Source organism: Rattus rattus, chromosome 11 (genome assembly GCF_011064425.1).
Source record: "Rattus rattus isolate New Zealand chromosome 11, Rrattus_CSIRO_v1, whole genome shotgun sequence".
NCBI classification, from domain to species: domain Eukaryota; kingdom Metazoa; phylum Chordata; class Mammalia; order Rodentia; family Muridae; genus Rattus; species Rattus rattus.
The window spans coordinates 75,111,281-75,134,762 of record NC_046164.1 but is presented as its reverse complement, the minus strand read 5'-3'; the positions used below and the strand labels follow the sequence as shown (position 1 = coordinate 75,134,762).

The following is a 23,482-nucleotide window of genomic DNA, read 5'->3' as shown; positions in this document are numbered from 1 at the left end:
TAGCGCTGGCACTGGTGGGCCATATGGCACCATCAGGGTGTCTCATCTCTGCAGACTCTCTGGCCTGGAGTCCTCGAAATGTTTCTACCCAACTCGATAAGTTCCCTTGGCTGGTCACTGCCATGCCAGCCCTATGCAGCCATCCGGCCCCTGTGGTTATAGTCACAATTCCCAGTAACCCAACAAAATCAAAACTCTAGAGGCTTGTAATTTATCAATCAGATTTATATCAGTAAATTCTCACCCCACAAAAAACGTCCACGCAATAAACTTAGAGCCAATTGATATTGCTATAAACTGCCCACCTAGATAAGACAAGTTGTCCTGTAACTATCCATCCCTTATAAGATATTCACAGCTACCTGTGGCTATTTAAAGCCACGAGGAATCTGGATCATCTTTCTCTTCCCCCATCATTTTCCTCTTTCCTCCATCTTCCTCTCTCCTCCTCTCTTTCCCCACTCTCACCTGGAAGTCCTGCCTACTCCTCGCCCAGTGAATGGTCCCCTGAAAGCTTTATTCATTAGGGGAAGGTTCTTACCACATTTCACCCTTTCTGTCCAATTAAAAAGGAACTTTCCTCTTAAATGTAAGTGGAGCACAGCTATTACCATTCTGTAATTTACAAAGTACAAAATACACCTAACATCATCCCAGTCCATCATTTTTGTTGATTAAATAGAACACTCTGTTATCTATCCTAACTTAAGAAAGGCTTAAAATCCATTATGTTATGTCCTGGCTAGCTTGTATACTATCTGAAAACTAGCCTCTCAAGTGAGTTTTCTCAATGCTAAATAACCCAGGTAGGCTATGGAACTATAATTAGTCTCCAACCCCGTCAGAAAACTGAGAATGACCAATATTATCTGAAAATATAGGAAGCTTAAAGCAGCTTCTAGAACTGAGACAAGTTGTAGAGACAGCTGCCTATCTACCCAGTCCCTGTTAGCAACGAGTTGGATCAACAGTCTTTAGCCTTCTGGCCCAGGATCATCTGATATACCTCGTGAAACAGGAATCATTAAGGACTAGCTTATTCTGTCTTGGCAGAACTATGTTGTCCTTACCCTGTAACTTGTGTTCTCATGAACAGTACAGGTCTGCAGAAGAAACAGGCAATTTCTGCCCCGTGGCCACCTCACCACAATGTATAACCTCACCTGGGGGAGGATGCTCAGTGTCTTCTTTGAATCCAAGGAAGGGGAGTTGTTAGGAGCAGATATGTCTCCACGAATAGTATTAGCTATCACGTTTTGTGGGTTTATGATGTTTTTGAAAACTATCTATGTATCTTTGTCCATTAACCACTCTTAGCTGTTTCTAAATAAAATATCCAGCAAGCACCCTAGCAATCAACTCAGGGCCAAGAATTTGCTATCTGGCTCTTAACTCATATTGCTTAAACATTTAAAAACAGTTTGTAATGGCAGTCGTAGAAGGACTGGGTCTAAGCCTTGTACTTGTAAATGAGTTGTACAGGCACAATGCCTATCCAAGAGTGACAAGATCTCAAATTTTCTACCAAGGGGGGGAAGGGGGAAATTTTTTTCTATCAATATAAAAATTTCATATCAATGAAAACCTTAAATCTGTATTATAATAAATTCTGTGACAGTGTAAAAATATTATAACTTTAACTTTACGATTGTATCAATTATAAAGATTTCTACCAATTAAGAGTATGGCTACACAATCAATTCCGCCTGTTCCCTCCCTGTTCAAAATTATGACCATTCCCAAATTATCCCTTAAATGACAACTTTTCTATAGTTTGTAAAATAACAATTACCAGAACCCCAAACCCAGGGAATTGGGCTGACGACTCTCCATAACTTCTTCAAGCTGTATATGTGCATTGAGATATCTTTGAGGGGGGTGTAGGGAAAATGGGGGAGTTGTTTGTGCAGCCATAATCTTAATACACCTTCCTTCCTTCTCTTCCTTTCCCCTCCCTCCCTCCTCCTTCCTTCCTTCCTTCCTTCCTTCCTTCCTTCCTTCCTTCCTTCCTTCCTTCTTCCTTCCTTCCCTTCCTTTCTGGTGGTAGGTAACTGGGCCTCACTTTGTAGCCCAGGCTGGTCTTGAACCCTTGATACTCTTCCTATCCCAGCCTCCCAAGTGCTGGAAATTTAAGCCACCCCTCCAGCCCATTAACTTTATTATTTATTGGTTTGTTTAATTATTGCTTTTTCCCCTTTTCTTTTAGACAAAAATCTCACTGTATTTAGCCTTAGTGGGTCTGCCTCTTGCTGTGTAGACCTGGCTGGCCTTGAACTCACAGAGATCAGCCTGTCTCTGCCTCCTGAACACTAGGGTTAAACCTGTGTGCCGCCATACCCAGCTTCCACTAATTTATTTTAAAATAACTTTATTTACTTTTTGCATTCAAAAGTAGCCCTCCCTTCTATTTTGTCCTTTACTATTTTTTCCTTCCTTGATGTCCCTATTCCAGAGGCGCTCTCTCCTCTCTCTCTCTCTCTCTCTCTCTCTCTCTCTCTCTCTCTCTCTCTCTCTCTGTTTTTCTGGAGAGAGGTACTATGTGGCTCAGGCTGGCCTTGAACTCTCTATGTAGCTATTGTTGGTATTCAAGTTCTAATCCTTCTGCCTCTGCATACAAATGCTAACATGCCAGGTGTGCACCACTATGTCAGAATCCCATTCTCTTCTTTGTGATACATTTTAGATAGTAAAGAATTATTCAAAGTGGCTGAGAAGATGACTCAGTGGTTAAAGCACTTGCCATGCAAGTGCAACGACTAAAACTCCGATCCCCAGAAGCTAAGTAAATGATCAGTGGGTGTGGTTGCCTCAGAAGGCAGAGACAGGAGATCAGCAGAGAAACGTGGCTGGCATGACTAGCCATAGCAGTGAACTCTGTGTTTGACTGAGAGACCCTTCTTCAGTGAATGGCAGAAGAATGGGCAAAGGTGATTCCTGATATTAGCCTGAGCGTGCTACATGTGAGCAAGTGCTCTAACCAGAAAGCTACTTCTTTACCATCCACGTTATTTCCTTTTAAAAATTTGTTGACAGCAAGCAGCACTGATTCAGTGAATTAAAAAAAAAAAAGTAAGGGCTGGAGAGATGGCTCAGTGGTTAAGAGCACTGACTGCTCTTCCAGAGGTCCTGAGTTCAATTCCCAGCAACCACATGGTGGCTCACAACCATCTGTAATGAGATCTGATGCCCTCTTCTGGTGTGTCTGAAGACAGCGACAGTGTACCCACATACATAAAATTAACAAGTAAATGTTTTGTTTTAAGTAAACAAGGTAGGAGGGGATTATATTGGGGGTTTGGAATGTAGAAATTGGGGTTGGGGTTCATATGGTCAAGATATATCGGGCTGGAGAGATAGCTCAGCAGTTAAGAGCACTGACTGCTGGGGTTAGGGATTTAAACTCAGTGGTAGGCGCTTGCCTAAGGCCTGGATTCGGTCCCCAGCTCGAAAAAAAAAGAACCAAAAAAAAAAAAAAAAAAAAAAAAAAAAAAAAAAAAAGAGCACTGACTGCTGTTCAGCGGTCCTGAGTTCAAATCCCAGCAACCACATGGTGGCTCACAACCATCTGTAATGAGATCTGGTGCCCTCTTCTGGTGTGTCTGAAGATGGCTAAATAAATCTTTGGGGTTGGGGATTTGGCTCAGTGGTAGAGCCCTGGGTTCGGTCCCCAGCTCCGAAAAAAAAAGAATAGAAAAAAAAAAAAAAGATATATCAGGGCTAGAGAGATGGCTCAGTGGTTAAGAGCACTGAGTGCTCTTCCAGAGTCCTGAGTTCAATTCCCAGCAACCACATGGTGGCTCACAATCATCTGTGATAGAATCAAATGCTCTCTTCTGGTGTGTCTAAAGACAGCTAGTGTACTCCTATACAGGAAATAAATAATTCTTTTCTATTTTAAAAAGATACATTGTATATATGCATTAGGTTGTTGAAAAAAATAAAAGATATTCTTTTTAAAAGTATGTTGACTGTTGAGGTTTCCTTTCAAGATAGCTGTAGCCATTTTATATTCGGTCTCCATTCTGCTCATAAGGTGAAATTAAGTTCAGCTTCCCAGACTCTACTTCCCAGAAATAATTATCCATAGCTGACACTAAAGAATGTTACCAATAAGCCAGGAAGTTATGGCTGAATCACTTGTACCCTGTTATCTCACTGTTCTGAAATTCCTCTGTTCACTACCTGCCTGCCAGCCCCCTTACCTCACTCAGGGCCGATCGACTTGAAGGTTGTCTGATGATACTCTGTCTAGTTAGTCAAAACTGCTGTACCACTTCACTGCTTGTCGAATTTTTGAACCTGGGCTTCCTTTAAAAAGCTTGCCCTGGGGTTGGGGATTTAGCTCAGTGGTAGAGCGCTTGCCTAGGAATAAAGGCCCTGGGTTGGTCCCCAGCTCGAAAAAAAAGAAAAAAAAAAAAAAAAAAGCTTGCCCTGAGAACCGGCTGGTGCCACGATTAGGTTTTTCCTTATTGTGGACCTGGATGTCCAGTTCAATAAACTATTCTTGTTTAACTGAAATTGGTGTTCGTGGGATTTGTGTGGCAATTCTCAGACCCTGACATGGACACGTGATGTGTATAGTTATTTACAAATTAATAAATTTAAGCATTAACTTCCAGTATGGTAAATAATGATGAATAAAACATTAAAACTGTTTGGATTCTCAACAAAATTTTTCTCATCGTGTGTGTGTGTGTGTGTGTGTGTGTGTGTGTTTTGCCTTCATGCGTGCATGTATGTCATATGCGCATGCAGTGTCCTCTAATGCCAGAAGAGGGAAGCAGATTCCCTGGACTCATAGATGATTGTGAGCCACCATGTGGGTGCTGGGAACTGAATCCAGGTCCTCTGGAAGAGCAGTCAGTGTTCTTTGCTTTTGGTGTTTTTTCTGAGACAGGGTTTCTCCATGTAGCCCCTGGCTGTCCTGAACTTTCTCCGTAGACCAGGCTGGCCTTGAATTCACAGAGGTCTGCCTGCCTCCGCTGGGATCAAAGATGCGTGCCATGATTGACTGTCATAACTGCTGAGCCACCATGAGAGCTCCATGGGTTCTTGAAACAAAATTTAAGATCATAAACAAGTTCTAAGTCGAAAGACTTTTAAATCGTTACTTCACATCACTTTATCTGTATGCTTCTACTTAAAGTGTATTAGGGCCCAACACTATTAAGATATTTCTTGAGGTTGGGATGTATCTTAATAGAAAAGCATTTGCCTAGCGTGCTTAAGACCCAGAGTTTGACTCCTAGTACCACAAGGAAACAAAAATAAAATCATATTTTGCTCTGTATGGTGGCATATGCCTTTACTCCTGGCACGTGCGAGGCAGAAACAGGTATATTTCAGTGGGATTTGAGGACAGTTTGGTCTATACAGCAAGTTCCAGGTCAGTCAAGGCTGCAGAGAGAGACAACGTCTTTAAAAAAAAAAAAGTTAGTTTGTAGATGTAAGTCTAGTAGAGATGTAATTCATTAAAATCTTGTTTTTTTGTTGGTTTCATTTTCTTCTGATCAGGATCTTGTAGAATCCAAGTTAGTCTCAAACTGGCCATGTGAATGAATAAACGTTTAATTTCTGGTTCTGTCTCCACCTTCTAGTGTTGGGTTTACAGATGTGGGGCACTACACAGTTTACACAACACTCAGGACACATTAGTCACACGCCCCACCAATTTAGCTACATTGAATGAAGAAAGGAAGTAAAAAGGAGGACGTGACTGCTTCTAGCTTTGGTGGAGGAGCTTTAAAAAGGAGGACTTGACTGTGGACTGAGTTGGGCCATGTGAGGAGAAGGGTTCAGGGTTCGGGGAGAGGGTAAGAGAGAGCTGGGGTCAAAAGGTCAAAGAAGACCATATAACCAAAATGGCTGGGCTATATAAGAATCAGGAGAAGCTGGGAGAGGAAAAGCCCAGCTCAGACTCTGGACTGGAAAAGTTTAGGATAGAGGGCAGAGTATGCCGACTAGAAGGATCCTGTAACACTTCTGTGGACTGAGGGAGACTGGTGGCCAGAGTCTGCTTTGATATGTTATTAGGTACCTCAGCCATTTGTCTGGGGTTTGTGACCTACCATATGCCCCTAGTCATTAATTGTTTGTTGTTTGTTTATTTTTGAGATAGGGTTTGACTCTGTAGCCCAGGTTAGCCTAGATTTGGATGCCGGGATTACAGGTATGAACCACAGATTGATTGTGTGTCAATCTTACACAAACGTTTTGTTAAAATGTCTGTATGCAGAGCCTCAAAATGATCTTTGAATCCCCTTCATGCTACTTTGACAGGCACTTATTACTAATGGCATGTGTATACACACATACTATACATGCAGATACATACACACACATACACACATATCAATTTATCTATCTATCCATCTATCTATTTACAGTATTATACTTTTTTCCTTCATTGAGCTTTTCACACTTTTCTTGTCCTCTCAAGTCACCTTGAAATGAAATGTGATGTAACCTTCTTTCACTCACAGCTATTAATTTTTATTTTAATTATTATTAATAAGAATTCTATGAAACCCTACAACATTCCTTTTCCGTTCCCTGGCTCACGAACCAAATGTGGTAGCCCTGGCTTATGAAAGGCGCACCAGATATCTAGGCAGGAATTCAATCCAGAAAGAAGAAAGGCTCCCAGACCACGTGACATCACCAGGGAACACGTCAAGCGGCCGTCACCACAATGCTTCCGCCCTCTTCAAACATGGTTGGCAAGCACTCTCTGCACCGCGACTTTGGTTATTCTTGCTTGTAGGAACCATACTGAGTGCATGCCAATCACCTTTAGGGAGGTGTGGCGGCGGAGGAGATCCAGCAGGGTAGCAAGGAGGACGATCGGTTACTGCCGGTAATAACAAGCGCGGACCGGAAGTTCCGCGTCTTCGCTGTCCGGGGGAGCCGTTAGGCGCGCACGCCGGAAGTGGCCAATCAGCCGGTGTGAGGCGGTGCCCACTGTGTTCGCGTCCCTCGGGCAGTAGAGCCATGGAGCCCGGGGCTGCTGAGCTTTATGACCAGGCCCTGCTGGGCATCCTGCAGCACGTGGGCAATGTCCAGGACTTTCTGCGCGTGCTCTTCGGCTTTCTCTACCGCAAGACCGACTTCTACCGCCTGCTGCGCCACCCTACTGACCGCATGGGCTTCCCGCCCGGGGCCGCACAGGCCCTGGTGTTGCAGGTGAGGTGGGGAGCGGCGGCGGGCCGTTGGGATCCAGCAGGTCCTTATCCCCAGTTCCACCTCCAGGCGCCAGAGGTGCTCCCAGCTCGCGTCCTACGTCTGGGAACAGCGCCGCTCCTCTTACCACTCTTCAGTTTTGTGGTTCTTTCTGGGGTGCCAAAGGTGATTTTGTGTAAATGGCCAGGCGTTATCTGTAGCACGGATCCGTTGTCAGGAAAGTGCTGCTTTGGGCACAAGGCTGGGTTCGCGCGGGACGTTCTTAGATGTTGGAAGCTACCAGTCTGGTTTTGAGGGCCTCTAGGCACCCTGTGGGCATCCCCAGAACGGTGCAAGGGATTTGCTGGGCTGTTTTCAAACCGTGCAGACAGGAGGGGGAGGAATTTCACAGCGGGAGAAAATTGAAGATTTCAGAATTCCCGGGCTCTGGAGGTGGCAAGAATGACTGGTATGTATTGATTGGTGGGTGTGGCTTCTTGCCAGTGACTTACTAGGTCGGAGGACTTTGAAATGATTACAAAATTTACATTTGTATTAAAATCTGTAGGTCCTATGTTAAATTAGCTGGTTTTGAAGCGTTACTAATTACTGACTGAAGTTGTTTGGATACCTTTTTAAAAATTGTTTCGTTTTGAGACAGGGTCTCGCTAAATAGGCCTGGTTGACTTGGAACTTGTCAGGTAGATCAGGATGTCTTCGAACTTATGGTCCTCCGTCCTGACTCTCCAGCGCTGGGAGTGTTGACATTGTTGAGTTAGTAACAAGCAAACATGTAATGAATATATGTAACATCTCAGCTGCAATTTAGGCTCTGATGATATGGATATTTAAATGATGGTCTGTCTACTCTTGACACAGCTCAGAGAGTAAAGCACAGAGGGTCATAGAGAGCTCTGCTAGTTCTCTGTGTGGTAGAGCTCTCTGGAAGGGAGGAATGGAAATGGTACTTATGACATCGAGAAAGTTTTGCAAGAGTCTTTTAATAAGATTAAAAGTAGGTTTTGAGGGGACTGTTAAACCTGGCTGTTAGAATCTGACTTGTTAGTATCTAAAACGTGCTTCATGTCACCTCCTTTGTTGTTTGCCATCACCCGCACCAGCCCCAGACAGGGCTTCCCTGTGTATCCCTGATGGTCCTGGAACTCAGTCTGGCCTCAAATTTAGAGATCGGCCTGGGATTAAAGGTAACCACCACTGCCTGGTTTAATCTTCTGAAGTCTTAATCCAGACTGGGCTCATCAGGTGTTACTCTCCTCAGTTCCTCTCAGTGGAAGAAACCCAAGCTTAGAATATTCTAGTAACTATCAACATAATGGCCGTCAGGTGATGGGGGGGATGGTTTGCTGAGTTTCAGTTTCAGAATGGAAACCCATGAGTTCCTGTAGTAGCTCAACCTTATCAGAGGCCCAAGTGCCATTTGACTAATTGGAGAGAGTGAGAAGTGGGCTGAAGTGGAACCTTACGTTACTTTATAATGAAGTCTTGCCATCTGATCTTCATGCTCTCGGAATGTGAGGCCCCAGTTCAACAAGGTTAGATGACAGAACAGGAACTTCACTGTTTCTTCATAGCTGCAACTCAGGACTTCAACTTTCTGATTGCAAATCATGCTGCCCTGTCATTTAAGCACTCCATAGTAGGAATCAAAACTTTTGTTTTGATTGTTGAAAGGTTTGGAGGAGAAGAGAGTATATCCCAGTGGCTAGCTGGTATTTGCCTTTCTAGTATATAACATCTTATTTTAGCTTTAGCACAACTTTAGAGGTTGGTTCTTGTTTATCTGATGAACTGATAGAGGGAATGCACTTATCTTGTAACTTTAGAAAACAGCTACCTCTGAAAGGTTAAGATAGCTCTATAGGTTACAGTGTGGTGCCCATGCTATCGGAGGTAGGGAGCTGAGGAAGGGGTAGGGTGAACTAAATTTTTCAAAGTTTTAAATCTGGGTGACTGGAACAGGGAGGTTCATTAACTGAAGTTTTTGACAAGTTGAGTTTGAGATCGCAGACAAGTTCTGACCTCTGAGCTGTTGGAGTGGTGGAACTGGATCTTGTAGGAGATGGAGGGGCTGGTGAAGTCTGAAGAAGAGCCCAGAGTAGAGGACAGCTGGGGAACAGTCACAGTAAAGGGCACTGGGTTCTACTGAAGCCAAGGGTACAGCCTCAAGTACAGGTTTAAGAGTTGTTTATCCTCATCCCTCGTTCCCCACCCCAGGTGGTTCTCAACCATCAGCCTTGACCAAGAGACTTTTATCTTTTTTTTTTTTGAGGTGAGGATTTGAAGACAAGGTTTTTCTGTATAGCTTTGGCTATCTTGAAACTTGCTTTTGTAGAACAGACTGGCCTCAAACTCACAGAGATCCGCTTGTCTCTGCTCCCTGAGCGCCGGCATTAAAGTCATACGCTATCACCTGCCTCAGTTTCTATTTTCTTTTCTTTTTTCTTTCTTTCTTTTTTTTTTTTTTTAAAGATTTATTTTTTTATTTTATGTACAGCATTCTGCCTGCATATGTGACTGCAGGCCAGAAGAGGGTACCAGATCTTATTACAGATGGTTGTGAGCCACCATGTGGTTGCTGGGAATTGAACTCATGACCCCTGGAAGAGCTCTTAACCACTGAGCCATCTCTTCAGCCCCAGTTTCTATTTTCAAACAAGTATTTATTGAGTGCCCACTATACACTGATTTGGGCCCTGGGAAGCAGAGGCATATAAATTGTTGTGGGGTTTTGGATTTTTTTTTTCTTCACTATGTAGTCTTGACTGGCTTGGAACCCACTATGTAGATCAGGCTGGCCTCATATTCAAAGAGGTCCCCTGCCTCTGCTCCTGAGTGCTGGGGTTAAAGGTGTGTGCCACCACACCTAGCCAACCAAGAAACTTTATATATATATGAGAATAATATTTTCATTGGGTAGATCATAATAAGTCCCTGAGGATTTGTTTTTTTTTTTTTTTTTTGTTGTTGTTGTTGTTTTGTTTTAATTTACAGAAAGCCTTTGGCAAGAGGCTTGTAAGGTAAGGGTTTTGTTGTCCTTTCTACTCATTTGCTTCTTTTTCTGTTGCTGATTCAGTGATCCTGAGGTTCCTTCCTGCGACTTCCTCTCTCAAAGTGAGATCCCCAGGGTCTCTGAGCAGGCAGACGTGGTTTGGGTGTGTTTCTGTGGAGCTCGGGAGCTCCGGAGCTCCCTGCTGATATTTTGGGGAGTGGACTGCTGGTGTGTGTGCTGGGTTTGTTTGTTTGTTTGTTTGTTGTCAACTTAATACAAACTAAGACATCTAGAAAGAGGTAATCTCAGTTGAGGAATTGCCTTCATCAGCTTGACCTGTAGGCAAGTCTGTGGGGCATTTTCTTGACTAATGATTGGTGTGGGAGGGCTCACCGTGGGCAGTGCCATCCCTGGGCAGGATGGTTTGGGTGTATAAGAAAGCAGGCTGAGTGAGTTAGGTGTCTCCTGGTAGTCTCTGCTTTAGTTCTTGCTTCAAGTTCCTGCCTTGCCTTCACCTGACGATGGACTGTAACCTCTAAGTCATGTAAACCCTTTCCTCCCCAGGTCGTTTTTGATCCTGGTGCTTTTTAAACAGTGGTAGAAAGCAGACAAGAACTGTGCTGCTGGTGGAGGCTGTCTCACTGTTTTCTTCTCAGGTTTAGAGCATGAATGAAGCTCGTGGAAATTTTGTTCTGCTCATTATTATTAGAAAATGTGAAGAACAAAGGTGGTTCAGTCAGTCAGGACAGTGATAACTCCTGGAGTCAGCGGGAGACACACTGCTTGGTGGAGGTCTTCATTAGGAGGGTCAGGAGCCACCTGTTTCTCACTTCTCTGGTAACTCGTTGGGAAATCTTAGAGAAGTCAGTTCACCTCTGTCCTCTGAGATGGCTTATTGAAGGCTATGGACATCTACTCTGTCAAGGACTCTGTGACTCTAGGGTGAGTACTGTGAACATAGGGCAGCTGGAGCTCCGCAGTGGCGTGAGAGCCAGGTGGTGTAGATGGGTAGTTAAGTTGAAGATTTGAGGTGTTAGAGATAGAGTGCTTTTGAGCACAAAGGACTCAGACACTGTTAGCATGGATGCAGGAGAGAAGCTAGTCAGACTGTCTGGTTACAAGCAAATTAGAAATGGTTCTGGGCTTGTCTGTTGGTGTTTCGTTTTGTCTTTTTTTTTGAAACAGGGTCTGGCTGTGTACCTGGCTGGGCTGGGCTGGAACTCACTGTTCAATCACTATTTATACCAGGCTAGCCTAGAACTCTCAGAGATCCACCTGCCTCTGCCTCCTGGGTGCTGGATTAAAGGTATGTGCTACCATACCTGGCCTTCGTCTCCAGTTTTACATCTTTTAGGATTCTTTCTATCTATCGATCGATTGATCAATCTACTGTCTATCCATCCATCCATCCATCTATCCATCCATCCATCCATCCATCCATCCATCCATCCATCCATCCATCCATCCATCCTGGCTAGACTGTTTGTTGTGTCCTGTGTAATTTTACTGTTTCCTTTGACTGCCAGACCGTGATAAGTTACTTAACGTCACTGAATCTGATTTTTCTTCATTTTAGGATGTTGGTGGTCTTCTTCACAGGGTTTTTGTGAGCCTTGAGGCCATAGAAGCACATAGCATAGTTAGCACTGTCTTTTGTCTTATAATTAGTGTTCAGACATGTTAGTGAATGTTCAGTGTCCCAGCCCTTTGGTGTTGGGCCCCACCCTTGTCCCAACTGCTTTCTCAGCTTTTACTACCTCTGCCTGGTGCAGTGTGTCTTGTTCTTTCTTAGTGATGTTGCTTCTTGAAACTCTGGTGGTTCCTCCTGTGGTGCTTATGGAAGACACACTCTTTAAGGACCAGTTGAGAACCTGATCCTTCTTTCTTTGTCAATTTCTTTCTCTAGAAAGGTTCTCACCACAGTCTGACAGGGGATCAGGGTTCCACGATGCCCCTCCTACAGAGCTCTATCGGTGTGAGCCTGTACTTGTGCAGGCCGAAGATAGAACCCATTGCCTTGTCACGACTAACCAAGCTGCCCTGCACTCCGACCCTTTAGCTGGAATATGGACCATCCATGATGGCCCCAGCACCTTCATGGGTGTGACTGTGTCTGAGAAAATGTTAAGGGTATGTCTGTATAGCGAAGGAGGCCCTGATCTTGGAATCCTCTGTTAGAAGTCCCAGGGTTTTTGTATCCTTTTGCTTTTTGGAGTTTTTATTCCTTGCACACTGTAGGCCCAGAGTGGGTGTTTATGTAGTCAAGTACTCACTCCTACATCCCCTGAGTTGTCAGTCGGGACGGTGTGGAAGGAGTCTGGTAAGCCTGAGTGCATCTTGTAGATTTTCGTCTTTCTCTTTTTAAACCTGAGTTGCTGGCAGTTTCAAGAATCCACACCCTGAGTATGTTCTTCACATTGGCAGAAAGGTTGGCAAAAGTAATGACAACTGTGGTGTCTGCCTTTATCTTAGCACTGCGGAGGCCAAGGCAGGCAGCTTGATGAGTTCAAGGCCAGCCTGGTTTACAGAGCAGATTCCAGGGCTACTAGAGAAACCCTGTCTTGCAACAGCCCCCACCTCAGTCCCCCAAAAGTAATGACAACTAAAGCTGTCTAGAGTCCTCGAGGTTTGTATGTGGTGAGATCTGACTTAGTTTGCATTTGTTCACTTTGGAAATGAGGAAGAGCGATCCTACCAGGTTTTGGTGAAATTGTAGAGTGTGTCCATTTTGCTTTGGTTTCCTGTTATTTAATTTTGTACTTAGAAGATAGTTATATTTCTGTGGTGGTGTGGTCTGACAGGGTGCAGATAAACTTATTGTTGGATTATGTTTCATTTTTAGGTCTTTAAAACATTTGATCACATGGCCCGCCAGGATGATGAGAAAAGGAAGAAGGAACTGGAAGAGAAAATCAGAAAAAAGGAGGAAGAGGCCAAGGCGGTGGCAGCTGCCACAGCTGAGAAGGAAGCTGTGCCAGTCCCAGTGCAGGAGGTGGAGATTGATGCTACCACAGCGTTGAGTGGACCTCGGGAAGTAGAAAAGGAGGAGCCCCCAGGCCCACAGGGCCCCGAGCGCAAAGTGACCCATGGCTCGGAGGAGGCAGAAGCTCCAGGAACAGCTAGCAGTGCTGCTGAAGGCCCTAAGGACCCTCCTGTGCTCCCCAGGTAGGAGCCTCTCCTCTTCAGTGTCCTCCTTTCTCTACTGAGGTTAAGTTTGCCTAGGAGTGGATTTTGTTTTGTGTGGTATATAAAATATCAGTTCTGTTTTGGTGGGTGGTGGTTAACTACAGAAATTTATTTTCTAATTGTTTTGGAGACTGGAAACCCCAAATTAAAGTATTGCCTGGGCTCTTTATTTGAAGGCTTCTATCAGTGGCTTGCAGACAGCCATCTTGCTGTGTCTCCAAATGGCCTTCACATTCCTTTGTTCTTGCTGGTGTCTTAGTCTCCTAGTCTCAAGCAGCACTCAGACACATTAATTAGTGAGCAGACTGCCTTCCATCCAGGTGCTTCCGGGCCTCCTTTAGGAAGGACTCAGCTTTGAGTCTGTTACCTCAGAGGTTTACTTTGTTTGTTTGTTTATTTTCAAGACTGTGTAGCTCTGGCTATTCTGGAACTTGCTTTGTAGACCAGGCTGGCCCCGAACTCAGATCTGACTGACTAGGGCTAGTTGATTTTGGGGGTGGGGTAGAGGTTCTTCTCGGTGCTGGAGAATTCAGGTATTCAGAAAAGTTTTCCCATGTGCATGTACCTATAATCCCAACACTTAGAGGTAGAGTCAGGAAGATCACTTAGGTTTGAGGCCAGCATAGTCTATATAAAGAGTAAGAGGCCAACCTGGGCTATAGAGTGAGACCTGTCTCAAAAACAAAAAATAGCAAGTGCAAGAAAACACGAATTGCCTGTCTGTTTATAAAGTGATCTTGAAGATGGCCAAGGTGAGAGTCAGTTTTTTTCTGTCATGTAGGCAGGGCTGTAGTTTCTCGTCACTCAAATACTTGTCCAGTATTACTGTGAAGAATATGTAGCTATGTGTAGGGTCTGTAGTAGTTGACTTTAGCAGGAGAGGCTATTTTCTACACGAGTGGACCTGATCAGTTTCAACTTCCCTGAGGTAGAAGAAGTTCTGTGGACGGAATCTGCACTCAGTAAAGTTCTGTGGACGGGACCTGTACTCAGTTTTGGGGAGCTTTCAGTGGCCTATGTGGATTTTGGACTGGCTTAGACATCCCCCATAGTTATATTCATTCATCTGTCTGTCCATCCATCCTTATATCTGTTTGAAACAGGGTCTCTCTACATAGCTTTGACTGTCCTGGACCTCTCTATGTAGACCAGGCTAGCCTTTGCTTTCCCAGTGCTGGGACTAAAGGTGCACGCAACCATGCCTGCTCTGTGTTTGCTTTTTCACTGTGTGTATGGGTGGGCTTGTGCCAGGGTGCATGTGTGGAGGCCACGAGACATGTTAGAATACTGGTTCCGACTCTCTCTCATCTCGGCTGCAGGGATTGAACTCAGGTTGTCAGACCACCATGCTATCTTGCCAGCCTTCACAGAAATCCTTTTCAGTATTTGCTGCTAGTTCTGTTTCTCTTAACTCTTGACAGATACAGATGTTTCATGGCATAATTAATGTTAAGTGAGAGTAACGGTATATACCTTACTGTTGAATGCCAAATCTGAAAACCCTAGAGGAGCAATGCATTATTAATGGTGACTTTCACAGAGCCATGCAGTAAGGAGTATTTTAGCTGTCTGTGTGTATGAGTGCATATGGCGGTCAGAAGACAGCCTTGGAGGCTGTTCCTCAGGTGCCTATTTTTTTGTTTTTTTTTTTTTTAATTTTGATAGAGTTTCATTACCCTGGAACTTCCACAAGTCGATCAGGTTAAATGGACAGTGACGTTGCAGTCCCCCTTGTCTGCCTCTCCTGGATTAGGATTATTACTATTTTAAATTTTTTTTTAAGAATTATTTATTTTATATATATTTTATTTTATGTAGCTGTCTTCAGACACACCAGAAGAGGACATCAGGTTCCATTACATATGGTTGTGAGCCACCATGAGGTTGCTGGGAATTGAACTCAGGACCTCTGGAAGAGCAGTCAGTGCTCTTAACCACTGAGCCACCTTTCCAGCCCGTGGACTAGGATTATTAACCTCCACTGTACCTGACTATTTTGCTTTGTTTTGACTTGGTCTTTGGAGGTTAAATTCAGATCTTTTCACTTTTAATTTTATTTTAAAGAATAGGGTCTCACTATGTAGCTCTGGCTGACATGGAATTCACTCTGTAGACTAGGCTGGCCTCAAATTGACAGATCTCTACCTGCCTCTGCCTCCCAAGTGGTGGGATCAAAGTGTTCTAGCATAGGTTTTAAAGGCAAGCACTTTACTGCACAGACGGAGACATTCCTGCAACCTCTCATTTTTATATTTACCTTTTTTAAAAAGACAAATGAAGAATTTTGGTTTCCTTTTTTTTTTTTTTTTTTTTTTGGAGCTGGGGGCCGAACCCCGGGCCTTGCGCTTGCTAAGCAAGCACTCTACCACTGAGCTAAATCCCCAACCCTTGGTTTACTTTTTTAAAAATGCATTTTCTAAAATAAAAAGAAATTTGTATTTAGCTTGAGTAATGGACTAGAAGAATAACTACCTTATGGTAGGGCTCTCTTTTAAGTTCTTAAACAGCGAGCTGCATTCTGGCTATGGTGCCAGTCAGAGTGCTACCGTAACAGTGAGTTTAGAGGGAAGATTTGTATGTGTTTCTGAAACCCACGTTTTTACTTCTCTAGTTGCCGTTCAGGTTAGACCTCTGATGTCCTGACCTTTCTTTCCATGCTTAGAAATGTAGTGTCTCACCTTTCAGTAGTTTAACGGTGAGTCAGTTCCTAGCTGAAGCGTCAGTCTACAGCTGCGGCTGAGGTGCGGTTTCTGTGCGTCTGAAAATGGAATGTCAAACGCGCTTCTTTTCTTAGTTCCACTTGGAGCTGGATCCCGGAGTTCCTCCACCAATTAGCTCTCCATGGTAGACGTGAAGCTGTGTCATTCTGTCAGTTGAATAATTGAAGAAGAATCTTAAGGCGACTATCTATGCTCAAGCACCTCTCCCTTTCAGTATCCTCTTCATAGTCCGTTACCCAGGATCTGAGACTTTGAACACTGATTTCTTTTCTTTTTCCTTTTTTCCTCCTTTGGTTTCTAGACAGATCTATAGCCCAGGATGACCTTGAACTCCTGATTCTTTTTCTACCTCTCAAGTGCTGGGATCATAGGTGTGTGCCACCATGCTTAGCTCTGATTCCGCTTTCTTTCTGCACCCCCTGTGTGACTGCCGTTTCTGATGCCTTTGTTAGAGAATCATTTGCTGCCATTCTTATACAGCATTGACAGATGGTCTTCGATAAAGTCACTTGACATGCTCAACAAAATTTTGCATAAATGCTTGGGGAAAGAAAGACAAGGTAATAATGTGTTTATACTTTGTATATCCAGTCTTATTATAAGTTGTTTATTAGTATATATAGTATACTTTTTTTTTTTTTTTTGGAGTTTTTGTTGTTTCTGGTTTTGTTTTTTTGATACAGGTTCTCACTGTGTAATCCTGGCTGGCTTGGAACTTGCTGTGTAGACCAGCCTGGTCTCAACTACACATCTGTCTGCCTTTGCCTCTCCTTGCTGGGACTAAAGGTGTGCGTACCACTGTGTGCCTGGCTATCAAACTTGGTGTATTTGTGTGTGTTTAACACTTCATCACAGCCAAAATGCCGAGAAGCAATCGTTTTGTATCTTTGGAACATAATTTGCCTAACAGTGCAATGAACTCTTTTGGAATATAGTTACGCCTTCTCTCAAATAGTTCTGTAATCCTCACAGCCACGATAGAGACACTTGCGTTAGCCAGGCTGCACTGTGCTGCTTTTCCTGTCCTCAGGTCCTGCCTCATTGCCAGTGCTCTGCCTTAAAGCTTTATGGTAATAGCTTTAAAAATTACATTTGTGTGGTGTGTGTGTGTGTGTGTGTGTGTGTGTGAGTGCTCTTTCCTTACATCGTATCTGTGCTGGGACTGAGCTCAGGTCATCAGGTTTAGTGACATGTGCCCCACCCAACTGAGTCATTTTGTGGGCTAATTTCTTTCTTAAGAATTATTTTAGCATTTTTGTTATTTTACTTTTGCTTGGAGACAGGATTGTTTTTAACCTTGTGTGATCCTACTGCCTCCACCTTCCCGACATGGAATTGTAGGTGTGTACCACCATGGCTGGCTGCAGCATACATTTTACCTATGGGTAATGATGTAGAGTTTTTACACAAAGCTACAGGCACAGTATTGTGGGTTGATTAAGGGGTCTATGTGAAGGATATTGCTGTCACTCTGATACTGTCTCCCTTACTAAAAGGCCGCTGTTGCTCTGCTCTGAGTCTCGTTCTTTCAACCTGCTGTCAGGAGACTCCCAGTCTGAGCCTGGCATGTGGTGGACATGCCTTTAGTTGCAACTCCAGGGTAGGCTAGCAAGTTTAAGACCAATCAGTCAGACTGGGCAACACAGTAAAAGTCTACTTAAGGAATGAGGAAAAGAAGAAACTGAAGGAACAGAAGTACCAGGGTGCTTGAAACACCCACTTAATATCCATTTATTTGGAGACAAAAAAAAATTCTTGGTTATATAAGACTGTGAAGTACATCATAGTTTTATAGGTTTGGGAGTTGTCCATAGTAGATATTGTGGGTTGTTTTTTTGTCTCAGTGTGTGTTGCAGTTGATTAGTGACCAGGCCTGTGAGCATGACTAGTACTGTGGAACACACAGCTTTCACTATCTCCCGCCAGGCATCAGCTCTTTCTCTGTGGCCTGCTTGGTTCACCTCTTGGCCTCACCCCAGTACTCACCGCCAAGCTATCAGAGCACCTGCAGTTCAGGCTCTCCACCTGCAGGTGTCGCTGCAGGCAGCGAAAAAAGCTCTGTAGAGGAAAGGCTCTCGACAGCATGTGGCAGTTCTGTTTTTCTTATATAAATCATGAGTAGAACCCTTTATAAAGGAAGGAAGTGGGAAAAGGTCGTAATAAGAATACCAGTTATCACCCAGTCATGGTGAGTTTGGGGCTGGTTTGGGCTCCATAGTGAAACCCTCTTCTCCAAAAAGACAAAGACAAAAGAAAAAACCATAACCAGGTAGACAAAACCAAGATCACCCCACCCAAAACCCACACAAAACAGTCAAAAAGAGCATGCGTTACCACCTGGAAACAGTTACCAGAGTGCTGGGGTCAGGTGCCTTTTATCCCACGCATGAGTGATCCCATGCTGTTGTGTTGCTTTCTCCTGCCTATGCTGGTGAGTAGAGTGGGCAGTGTGAGGAGAGGGCTTCCTGGAGCCACACGGTGGTGTATGAGCTGCTCCGCCCATGTGAGCATGGCACTAAATGAAGCCATCGATATCAGTATGATTTCATAGCTTTGCCAGTGTGTCCTTTGTGCCTAGGCATTACAGGGACCCAGGCATTTCCTGGGAGGAGAATTGCATCATGTGGAAGAGGTTTCCTGACAGTCTAGTGCATGCCTTGTGCGGTACTGGGATATGCTACAGAAGTGCTCCACTAGGCTCTGTTCCCAGTGCTTTTTATTGTTGTTGCCTTCCCCACCCTCTTTCTCCTTTTTCTTTTTTCTTTAAAAACAGGGTCTGACTTCAGACTGGCCTCAAACCCACTATTTAGCCAAGTATGGTTTGAATTCTTCTCATCTTCTTGCTTTTACCTCCTCGTGGTATAGCCATGTACACTGGCTGGTTGATCTGTCCTCTTTCTGAATTGTCATGTCGATGAGCTTCTTGGCTCCTTGCTTATGTTTGTTAAGCCTTATTAGTGACTGCTCAGCCCCTATGACCTGATCATCTCCCAGAGATCCCAGCTGCAGGTAGCCTCACCTTGAGGGGTAGGGCTTCAACATAGAAGTTTCAGGAGAACGTTGACATTGATTCTGTAGCGCTGACACCTTTGGTGGCATTCGTGTCATTGATGCCCCTTGGGCAGGCTGTGTCAGGGCCTGTGTCAGAGGCTTTCTGGGCACAGTCACACTACCTGGGAAACCTGGCCCTTCGGTTTAGCTTTATAATAGTTCTCCATTGGCTGGTCTGGGTTTCTCAGATGCCATCATAGGCAGTCCCTGGAAAAGTCATGGTGGCACGGTCAGAAGTCACTCCATGGAGGTTGTTGTGAGGGTTGAAGAAATGAATACTGAAGACCCACTTAGCATGGTTCCTGATAGGGTGTCGCTCAGTCAGAAGCTAGCTATTGTTTTTACTGTGTTTGTCCTAAAAAAGAGAAACTTGTTTTTCTTTTGGATGATACTCATGTGGTATTTGGAAAACAGGTAAGTATGTAAAAGAAGAAAAGCTTACTACCCCTCACTAAATTTTAGCGATATTTTCTTCCCTATGTATGCAAACATCTTCATATATTTAAATATGTGTATCTGTAAACTTTTATGACCTGTCTTTCTATTTTATTGAACAGTATGTGGAGAATTTCCAGCATTCTGTTTTGCACTTTGAGTTCTTCCCGCACTCCGGGTATGATATGCCTGAAGTTACTCTTGCCTTGCACAAGGGTGGGTGCCGCACAGTGTATGCTCAGATAGAACAGGGAGAAATGAGAGCAAGTGGAACGACAGGAGCCAGGAGCAGAGGGGCGTTTGCTTGCCACCTTAGTCTGCACTCTGTGGCACTGTCCTGCCGTTCATCTTGCAGCACTTACCTTGAAATTGCTGGTTTTTAAAGGAGGTTCAGACATCAGTCATGAGGGCCTGGTTGAATCACCGCTAGGAAGACTTGATTTCTAGAAGGTACTTGCTAATTTACTCTTGTGCTAGGAAGCTCTGCCTAGCTAACTAGGATTGTTAGGCTTGTTTTTTGTTTGTTTTGTTTTTTAAGTTTGGCAGTTCATTTGATTTTTTTTTTTTTTCGGTAACTAAGGACGGAACCCAGGTCTTTGTTCTTTTGTGCAATGAGCCCTACCATTAGCTAAATCCCCAACCTCGATTTTTTTTTTTTTAATCACAGTGAGACTTAACAGGCTTTGTTTTTAGGAAACAGTAGTTTGTGGTTTTTTGATATTGAAACTGTATCAGAAGTTGATCTGCTGTTCTGGTTTGTCAGAATTACAGAGGATCTGGGAGTGGAGGTAGAAGCATGGTGCAGTAACCTGAAAAAATGTGTTCTTCAAAATAGTGATAATCACTGATCTGCTTCCTTTATTCAGAAGAAAATTACTGTCAGATGTACCATGGCCAAGGGCTTTACCTAACATCCTACAGTTAGAAGGAAGGGCTAGCATTGTTGGATGGAAGTGGCTCTGTTTGATCAGGCCGAGCAGGAATTCATTTGCTTTGCTTTGTGAAGAAGCAGCTGTAACTAGACTATCTGAAAGATGCTTTTAAAGCTGAGGTATTGGGCTAGAGATGTGGCTCAGTCGGTTGCCTGGCATGACAAGGCTCTGGGTTCAATCCTCAGCACTACATAAACCAGGCAGTGGCACAGCCATCAAATCCGAGCCCTGGGGGAGAGGCAGGAGGACCAGAGTTCAGCCACTTACAGAGCTCAAGGCTAGTCCTGGCTACCTGTGCCCCCGTCTAGAAGTACTGTGACGACCAGCTTGTATCTCAGTTGTTCCATAATCATTCATGTTAACTTTCTGCACTAAAGACAGACAGACAGACAGACAGACAGACAGACACACACACACACACACACATACACACACACACACTTTTTTCATAAAGTGATAACTTGTTTGTTAGGTAGAATTTGAAGTAGAAGTGACAGTGAGCACAAGAGTCCAGGACTCGGCAGCCTCACTGTCTGACCTTCTTGCCTCTCTTCTCTTACTTTGAAGCAATCTGCTTGATAATGTTTCATCTTAATGTTTTCAGCAGGTATTTAAACTTTGTTTCCTTATGATGTTGTATGGCTTGTTTGACTCTGTAAATAACCCTGCAAACATCAGTGGCTCATAATTGACAATTTTCACCCCGTCCCAGAACATCCTTGTTAAAGAAGTCAGTGTGTAAGGCCCTGGGTTCATTCCACAGAAGCATTGAGAGAGAGAGAGAGGGGGAGAGAGAGGGAGAGAGGGGGAGAGGGAGAGAGAGGGAGAGGGAGGGAGAGAGAGAGGGGGAGAGAGAGAGAGAGAGAATCAGGCTGTTTGTTGGGCTTGCTACTGTGAATTTTACTGACTGTTAACTGTGAGCTGGTTCAGCATGTCCTCTGTCCTATTTCTTGTAAGTCACAGTTGGATTAAGGGTAACATTTTTAAAGTTACAAGGCTATGTAATGGAAATAAATTGTTCTTCCTGGAGACAATTTGTCCATAGCGTCTTTTGTAAAATCTATTCGTGTGTGCAATATACTTTGCTTATAATACACTGTACATGTGTATACACAGCACATCTGTGACTGTTGACTTTGCCACATCCCCTAAATGTGCTGTGATCACTCAGGCTTGATAAACGGCTGGCACTGGTGCTTTCTGTTGCCAGGTATCCTCTCCTTAGCACACATGTGAGCTTTTATAGTCCTTAAAATTACATGGGGCAGGACTGTCGAGCTTTATTTTGCAGTTCGGAGAAGTGGCTTGTGCTCATGTTGCAGAGGAGTGGCAGCTGGGCTTTTCTGTCCCTTGATTGGTTGGCCCCGAGGTTCTTCACTACTGTTGAACTTGATGCAGAGCGGAAATTGCTGGGCCCCTTCACTAGAGGTCTATCTGATAGGTCTGGGTGTGGTTTGTGTATCTTGTGGATTTTCAGAAGCTTTCCAGTGACTGACCCGTAGCCAGGGTTTTTCTTGACTGCCATAGAGTATCATACCGTATGGATCTTAGAGTCATTATCTAATGGTCCCTAGGTGGGGTGCATTTAAGCTGTTTACAGTATGCTGGTGTCACAAATGATGCCACAGCGAACATGCGTGCATTGTTTCTTGGAACATGTGTACACATATCAGTTGGAAGAATTCCCAGAACAGGAATTACTGGGTCAGAAGGTTTTTTTAATTTTGATGGATGTTGCTAAATTGGCCCCTGAAAGAGTCTGCCCATTTGCTCTCTCACTGCCAGCTTGCATTAGGGGAGGGAACCTGATCCCTTTCCAGCTTTTAGGAGTGGCTTAGACTCAGGTCTGTGCTGCTCTTACCCTCTTACCCGCTCTTAAGTACCGTTCACTGCTGGCCTGCCTGCCTGCCTGCCTGCCTTAGGTTTTGATTTGTCCTCGTGGATGGTTTTCTGTTACTTACAAACACTATACTGTATGTTTCTTTTGTTTGCCATTACCGAGCTATTTACCTTACTGTGGATCTTTAATACATTTTGACATTAGTAAGATTCATGTTTAATCATTTCCCCCAGACCTTTCTTTATAGAAATTAGTTTTTCTATATGGAAATTTGATTGAAAGTTTTACCTTCAGTTCATGTTTCGGAACAGGATGGGTTGATATCTTTATATTTTTCTTTCAACCTAAGAATAGGGTGTGTCTTTAAGGTTTGTGTGGAATTTTAATGTTTTTTTTCCAGTAGAGAAACTGGAAATGAGACTCGTATCTCTTCTTGGCTTCTAATAGTCTTTTACTTAATTTTGTTTGGTTTTGTAGGTATATAGACTGTTTAGTATTTATTATGTTTAGTAGTAAATTATATTTTATTACTATATAATGACTGTCTTTAGTAGTAAATTATATGTATTTTTTTTTTTTTGCACTTAGAATTTTAAATGTAAGTGTATTTTTCTCCCTGTCAAGCTTGTTGCCAGGCAACTGAAAGGATGGAGCTGACAATCACTAAAGCACAGGAAGGAGGCTTCTGTGGGAGATGGGGGTGGGGGAGCTGTGTGTGGCTTTATTAACTTAAGGAATTGAGACATGACCAGAGGTCAAGGTGGCATTTCAAAATGAGCTGTGGACGGACCTGGGTTGGGAGTTTTGTGACAAGCAGGGACGATTGCATTTAAAGCATTCACATTTAGGTGCAATGGAGGCTGACTGTGGCTTAGATGAATGTCACTGAGGTAGTTTGAAAATGAGAGGTCTCAGGACTCTCCTAGGAAGGGCCTTTGTCTACCCATTTGCAGGGGTTCCTAGTACTTGGCACATAGGTGGCACTTGGTGAACCTGGATTTGGTGATCTGAAGAGACTTCCATAAGGGAGTAGGAAGAGGACTTCAGTGAGGAGAATGAGCCTCTCTGAGCTGGTGTCTCCAAGTCAGGCCTGGAAGCGTAGGTGACCCGTATGGTAGCCATGTGGTCAGTTTTGCTGCTGGAGTTAGTT

The 23,482-nt window shown here is 43.9% G+C and overlaps 1 protein-coding gene across 1 annotated transcript in view; it reads left to right on the top strand.

Annotated features, from left to right (window-relative positions):
• The first annotated feature begins 6,701 nt into the window (after positions 1-6,701).
• Positions 6,702-23,482, top strand: part of Nudcd3 (NudC domain containing 3) — an 81,631-nt gene continuing 64,850 nt past the window's right edge. The window contains exons 1-2 of the mRNA XM_032917104.1: positions 6,702-7,182; positions 13,011-13,333. Of these exons, the coding sequence (XP_032772995.1) occupies positions 6,991-7,182; positions 13,011-13,333 (515 nt within the window). The 5' untranslated portion in view covers positions 6,702-6,990. The remainder of the gene's footprint in view (positions 7,183-13,010; positions 13,334-23,482) is intronic.